This window comes from Poecile atricapillus, chromosome W (genome assembly GCF_030490865.1).
Source record: "Poecile atricapillus isolate bPoeAtr1 chromosome W, bPoeAtr1.hap1, whole genome shotgun sequence".
NCBI lineage: Eukaryota > Metazoa > Chordata > Aves > Passeriformes > Paridae > Poecile > Poecile atricapillus.
Window position 1 is genome coordinate 46,824,540 of NC_081288.1, and position 7,412 is coordinate 46,831,951.

The 7,412-nt window shown below is 44.1% G+C and overlaps 1 protein-coding gene across 1 annotated transcript in view; it reads right to left on the reverse strand.

Moving 5' to 3' along the window:
* LOC131591769 (anoctamin-6-like) overlaps window positions 1-2,420 on the reverse strand; it is a 70,088-nt gene extending 67,668 nt beyond the window's left edge. The window contains exon 1 of the mRNA XM_058862811.1: window positions 2,329-2,420. Within this exon, the coding sequence (XP_058718794.1) occupies window positions 2,329-2,410 (82 nt within the window). The 5' untranslated portion in view covers window positions 2,411-2,420. The remainder of the gene's footprint in view (window positions 1-2,328) is intronic.
* Between the last annotated feature and the right edge of the window lie 4,992 nt (window positions 2,421-7,412).

A 7,412-nucleotide genomic window follows, 5' to 3' on the forward strand; every position in this document is an offset into this window, starting at 1 on the left:
AACCAGCTGTATGCCAAAATGAGACAGATGTGCCATGTGCCATGACTACAAACTTCCATATTCCATAATAATGCTTTTCTGATGAGCTATAAACACTTTGGATTAATCTTGAATAGAACTGGAAAGAGTTCAGAAATCCTGCTTACTTCCTGAACCAGGGATGGTGTCCTTGGGAAAAATGCAGATGCAAGTGGTACAATAAAACTGGAGGTAAATGGATGATTTACATGTTTGTCAGACTCATAAAATAGTTCTCCTGTAATTATACCTAATACCAAAACCTTAAGACAGTTACACATGCATTTTGCAAGGCAGAGCAGCAAATGTGACAAAGCCAGGTGCTGTGTAAGTGGCTTTGCGTAACAACTCCTGGAATCAGCACTGCACAATTTTTAGGCAATTTTGCCACATAGCATGCGTTGTTCCAAACTGTTATATGCCGTATATGAAGCTCATGATTTGCTGGCTCTGAGAACTGAACTATCCCCAAGCTGGATAAAGAGTTATGAGTAGGAAAAAAAATCAGTTGTTCTCTGGGGAGAAGAATGGAAAAGACAGCTGTTGATTAATACACTGCTGTGCTGACCCACCCCTTAAATTCAGGGAGTGGAATCAAACAATACCTTTGCCTCACTTCATATGGAAAATTGAATTTGTCTTTGGACTATTACTATACGTCAAGGGAAACTCCCATCTGAAACAAAGTCTAATAAAGTTGGAGGAAAAACATTCCCTGATTTCCACAGACATTGGGTGAGGCTCAAACTTTATACACTTTTGGAGTGAGCTAACTGAATAAATGTGGCAGGCTGTATTTACCATTATTAAGGATTAGTATTTGGAGGCCATGAGAGTATCAGAGAGATTTCATGTCACTAAAATTTTTTACAAATGCAGAAATTCAGACCAAATATTAAAAAAATCATCAAAAATACGTGTTTTTCAGTGAAAACATTCACAACCTTTTGAACAGATAACGAACGGAAGCCCTTTTTATTTGTTAAAATTTATATACACAGATTCAGATTCTACCTGCCTGTCTAAATGACTTTTGCCTGCATTCCTTATTTGCTGTTAGATTTATTTTAACAAGTTAACTAGAAATAAAAGGCTTTAGAATATCTTGGCTACTGCAGCTGAAAAACAGCTTCTGAACTGAAGTAAATCTGTGTCCTTTCAGTGAAATGAACAGGCCCCTTCAGTCTAAACCAGCTGAGAAACAGCCCCTTTTGGGCTGTTTTCTGAAAATACTTTAACAGAATTCATTCCCACCGTAAATACAATGTCATTGTCCTGGGCTACTGGCATCGGAACAAGACTAACATACACTTTGAATTTCAAACTCTCTGTCCATTTTAATGTCTGCTTTTCTGGCAGACACAATATGCCTTTTTTTCCCCCCCTGCAGTAAAATCACTATCTTTCTTTGCCAATTTTCCACTTTCATTTTACTTTGTTTTGTTGGTTTCTTTGTTCTGGGGAGAGGAAGTGGTGTCACTGAAGAAGGATAGGTTTAGATTAGATATTAGGAAAAAATTCTTTAGTGTGAAGATGGTGAAGCACTGGAAGAGGCTGCCCAGAGAACCTGCGGATGTCTCATCCCTGATTGTGTTTAAGGCCAGCTAGGATGGCGCTATGAACAACCTGGTCTGCTGCAAGGTGTCCCTGCCCATGGCAGGTGTGCTGGAATTGGATGATCTTCAAGGTCTCCATCCCAAGCCGTTCTGTGATTCCCCTTCTCTTCAGCTCTGTGTGAAGCCAAGGCACGCCAGTCAGGCTGGAGAAAAGGGATGCTGCGAGCGCCGCGGCGAGCGGACGCGATCGCACGTTTGTGTTTTCCTAAGGACCAAGGCACCGGGGCACGGCTTGTGCCTGTGCTGGGAGATCACTGCGACACCAAAGGTCTCCGGCATCGCACCCACCGCAAAGTGCTGCTTCTGCCCCCCCTCATGCGTTTCCCTCTCGTCAGAGGGAAAGGAACAGGCAAAGTTTTCGGTGCTTCTCGCCCAGTGAGCCTTGCCGATACTACAGAAGCAGGACCGTCGCCACGGCGCTCCATAAGGCAACCACGCCTGGCACACACCCGCCGGCACGGACAAAGACATTCCGTATTTTCCGCGGAAAAATCCTCGGCAGTTTTAGCGGAAGGTGAGAGGGCTCCCTGTCTGCCTGTCGCTCCCGGCCCCGGCCGGCCGCAGCCCGCCCAGGTGCGCTCCCGCCCGCCGCACCGGCCCCACCAGGGACTGCCCCGGGCTGTAGCCGAGCCGCAGCCGCCGGGGCTGAGCCCGCTGTCCAGGGGGAGCCTCCCCGCGCCAGCCCCCTACTCACCGATCTCCCCATCATCATCTTCTTCCTCCTCCTCCTCCTCCCCCTCCAGATCCAGCAGCACATCTTGGTTCTCCACACTCATCTTGCCGAAGTTGCGGTGCCCCGCGCCCGCTCCCCTGCCGCCGGGGAGCGAGCCCGCCCCGAGCCCGGCCAGCCCCGGGGGCGGAGCGGCGGCGGGGGGCGGGCGGCGGGGCGGCCACCGGCACCTTCCCGCGGGAGGGGCGGCACCATCCCGAGAGAGGTGCGGCCACCGGCACCTTCCCGCGGGAGGAGCGACACCTTCCCGAGAGAGGTGCGGCCGGCGGCACCTTCCCGAGAGAGGTGCGGCCACCGGCGCCTTCTCGAGAGAGGGGCGGCCACCGGCACCTTCCCGCGGGAGGAGCGGCCCCTCCCGCCGGGCTCGGCCCTGCCCCTTGCCCGCCACCACCGCGGCTAGCGGCAGCGCCAGGTCCCTTTAAGGCCCTGGCTCTTTTAAAAGCGTGTCAAAATACGCACCCGCGCGTTGAAGGACTCACCACTGGTAAATACTGCTGAAAGCGTGAAGCCTGCATATGCAAAAAGCTCCAAAGCAATGGTAGAGTTATTTGGAAAAGGCAGTGGAAGTTGAAAGGGGAATGCTCAGGGAGTGAATAAAAAGCCCATCTCCAGAGCTCTAGTAATATATTCAACTCGTTGTTGACTATTTCACAGGGAAGCGGTTGTCCTCATCTCCATCTTTGCCTCCAGACACAACCTAGAAGAATTTTGCAACACAGAGAATGCAGAACTGTCACTATGCAGGAAAGCTGTGGGGGCAGAAGTACTTATAAAAAGGGATTTAAGTGCTCAGCAATATACTCATCTACTCACATGTGTTGGTTCCAGGGGCAAGTAAAAGGTTTCCAAAACTGCAAGATATCTGGAGGAGTGCCCAGACAGGAACTGGATTGAGGTGGTATAGTGAGAAGAAATGGAAACAATACTGTAAAAATGGATTGAAGAAATGGAGAAGCAATATTTGAAGAAAGGAGAAGGTACGAAGGACAAGATACCATTTTTGGTTTTTTTCCTGCCAAAAGCAGTGAAACCGTATAAGCTATTTTCACTCTTAAGTCTATTGTTTGTGTTGAAATGACTCAGGACCCAGGATGTTTAAAGTGTACAAACAAGAAACTGGATGAAAAGCCATTTTTCAGACAAGCTTGTCACTTGTTCATATGGTTATCTGTTGTCAGTCAGCTGTGGGTTAGAGTCACAGTAGGGCCTGGTATTACAGCTAGTCTAAGTGCAAGCACTTTCAGCAAAAAAATTAGTTCAGAAATTTAATTGCAGAGTTTTGAAATGGCTCTGCTTGCCAAAGACCTTCTCTCATAGGCTGCTTAAAGACAGAAGTGGTCTGCAAAGGCATGAGTGAAACCATCAGAACAGAAGCTACTGCTCTTTTCCTGTTGATAATGCCTCACTGGTATTATGGTTACCTGCACCATCTGACACTGTGCATTTTTCTCAGATTAGGAAAGACTCACAGAGGTGAACCAGAGAAGGAGGGCACTATGATGGCAGGGTACCCAGTGGGGAGTAATGATGCACAGCAAGATTTGTTCTTTTGTGTCCTGAGTTAGAAACCTGGTGTACTGCCCTGTGACACATCCAATCTGCTTCTGACCATCTCAGAACATGCCTTACTCACTGCTGTGACAGCTTGTTCAGACTCTGTGAGGTTATGGTGAGAGAGTGAGTTACATCGCTCCTAGCCACTGCAAGATGACTCATTTGCAGACACATCATGGTTTTGATGTGCCTGGCACACAGTTGCAGTAACATCTTTACATACCTGTATTGTGTAATATTCAGCTGCCCCTTTTTCTTGCAGGTCCTCCCCAAGATGTGGTCCTGGCTGGTGAGATCTTGTTTCATAAATGGTGGAAAGAGGGCAGGGATTCTTACAGACAAGGTACAGCTTGGTTTAGCATAGTGACATGAGATTGGTGCACTTGGATACTCTCCAGGAACATCATTGTTACCTTGGTTACATACTTCCCATTTTCACATTTAATGAATGAAAATATAATCCAATAATAGCAAAGTTTTAAAAAAAGAGCACTTCAAAACCAGGCCTTAACAAAATGTAGGGTTTCTTTAACTTGATCCTACTAAAAATACAGGTAGAGTATCTACCTCCTGCTCCCAGCATTTACAGAACGTGAAGATTTTGTAGGCTTCATTCAGCCTTCAATACCTGAATGTTCAATTTCATAGATTATGGTGCTGAGTTTTGCAGATACCTTAAAAACCAAAGGGAATACTGTGTGTAAAATTCATGTAAAATGCATGTATGTTGGAAAATGCATAGCTATTTGTTTTTTTGACTTTGTACCAGATGCAAATATTTCTACATGTAGTTTTGGTAAAACACCAAAACTTTAGAAGCTCAGTTTTGTTACTCCTGAAGAACAGATTAAAAAAAAAAAAAGAAAAAAGTAAATAAAGAGAAAAATGCAACAGCACCACCCTGCTGCCATCTCTTTGTCAGATGGATAATAGCAAAAGATCCACTCAAAGAATTGCAGTTGGGTTAACTAGCCAAGTTTTTCAAAAGTCATCTGAGATGAAAATGTTAAGCTAACTAATCCCTACGCCAGCTCAAGCATAACAGTATTCAGCTTTATTGAAGAAATAAAACTGCTTTAACATTTCTGGTAGTGAGAAACAGAGACAGTCCATGAAGCCAGTGGAAAAATTGCTTCCATGAGTAAGGGTTTCATAGCAACTGCAACAATATAGGTCAGGAAGAGAATAAAAGAAATAGTTTAGCCCAGTAGTGACAAAATTCTGGCACAGGCACCAAGTCTTTAACTGGCATGGATCTGGGCTGGCACCAGGAGCTCTGAATCACAGGGCCTTTGACAAAGAATCTGGCACTGAGCATCAGAAGCTTGCTGTCAGTTACTGGTCTGGTCCAGCCCCCAGCATTACGGCAGGTTTGAACATATCCAGACAATGGTGACAAATATTTGCCATCACGTGCTTCACATTCTCTGGTTGGGAGTCCATGAGGCCCCCAGTTTCACTCCTATTGATACACAGCCATATAATTTTGCAGCATTTGAAGTTTTCTTCTTGTCCTTCTCCCAGCATCTTTGAGAACAGCTGTTTGTTGTTCTCTTGATAATGACATCATTATTTATTGCATGTGTAAAACTATCACCTTAATGCCTCTGAAGCTTTTCTCATCCTACTCATCCAGGTGACACAAACCCAGGTCTTGCATCCTTCCAGCACATATCGCTGTCTGTGCTTTTCTCTCTGTTACCAAGTTAATGTAAAAAGTGCAGTGTGAGAATCTAGGGTTAGAGAAGGTGATAGAGTTTTACAAAATCTCTTAAGTACATTGGCTTTACCCACTCACAGTCCTTTTCTCAAGGACTGCATTCCCTTACACTCTCACATCCATACAATTAACAAGGACCAACAAGTTCAGGTGGTCTGGGCAGGGCCACTTGTGTGCAACACAGAGGACCAGGGGGCCATGGAGCTCCATCCTTGGAGGTACTCAAAAGTCACCTGGACACAGTACAGGTGGTCTTCCTTTAGCAAGGGGCATGGACAAGATGACCTGCAGAGGTCCCTTCCAACCTCAGCCATTCTGTGATTCTGAGAAGAGATGACTCATCAGGTATCAGGTCCTCATCATCTCCCTTGAGCAATGATAAACTAATTTTTGGACAGGTGTTTTGTACTCAAGAACCAAAAATCATAATGACATGATTGTTTTGCATCAGACTCCTGCTTATTTCTACCTCCATAAATTTTAGGCAAGTCTGGTCTGAGTTTCAGTCCGTGTTATAGATGGTCTGGAAATAAAAAGAATGGTGATGTGATATTACCTTCTTATTTTGTTAGAGGTAGAGTCTTCTGCTGGTGGGTAATCTGTGGTCTGGTTTGACTGGAATGGTAAATGCAGGAAACAGTCCTAGATCTTTCTGTTGGGGACTATGTCCGTCCTTTTATATTAATATGGGTCATTTTTTAATTGAATATAATCCATTGTTATCATGTTTGTGCAGTTATATATCCACTCATCCTTCATTTCTGCCCTCTTAGTATTTCTACTACAAGTCAGTACCTCTGCACACGTTCATTTCACTTTCATTTCACTTTTATTGTCTAACCCTTTATTTTAATATACTGTGCTCAACAACAAATGCCATATTCCAAGTAAGAACTCACCCACAATGAATACAATCGCTGTACATTTTGGACATGATTTTCCTTCTAACATGTCTACAGGAACAATTTTTATTTTTGTCTTTCTACTGTTGTCAACTCAAATTTCTATTGCACTCTGCAATAAGCCTTAGATTAATTTCTGCAGCTGAGCTCTTTGTCAGGCAGTTTCCTGTTTTGTATTTCTGTAGTTGATTTTCTGTTCCTAGTTGAGCATTTTTATCCTTGTTTTTATAATATTTCCTCATTTGATCGATTCTTTCTCATTTTTCAAGATAATTTTGAGTATGAGTGTTTTTCTTGGTGTCAGCAAACTGCTGGGGGGCAAAATTCATATGGCCTAAACCATAGGGCTAGCAGAATAAATAACATGAGCATGTAGAAAGCAAAAGGTCAGAAGATTTGGAGGACTGGTAGGTCAAGTGTGCTCCAAAAAAAACCTTGAAGGAAGTTTTGTGGGAAAGCTACCAATTATTGAAAGATATTAAGGCCATTACTGGTAAATTATATCAGTGCACATGAAATTTGGGAAAAATAGCAGGAGACAAGTATCACTTGTGTGTGAGGATTTCTTTAAGGATACAGGAGCTGGGTGGTTCATCACCATTGTGGGATTGACTGCAGAGCTGAGAACACAGCTGTCTTTCTATTCTGCATTCTCAGTTGGGATGAAAGAAATAATCATCACAGGGATCAAACAAAGTCTATTATTTCACATTTCATAAAACATTAGACTTCTTAGTAAATGCTAGGATATTGTGCCTTTGTGTCTGAAAGCAGGTGACTTTTGCACCATTACTGAAACTCTGAAACTCAGTATCAAAAAAGAGATAATTTGATATGCAAAGCCCCTGCTATAATGGAAAAACAAAATCAGA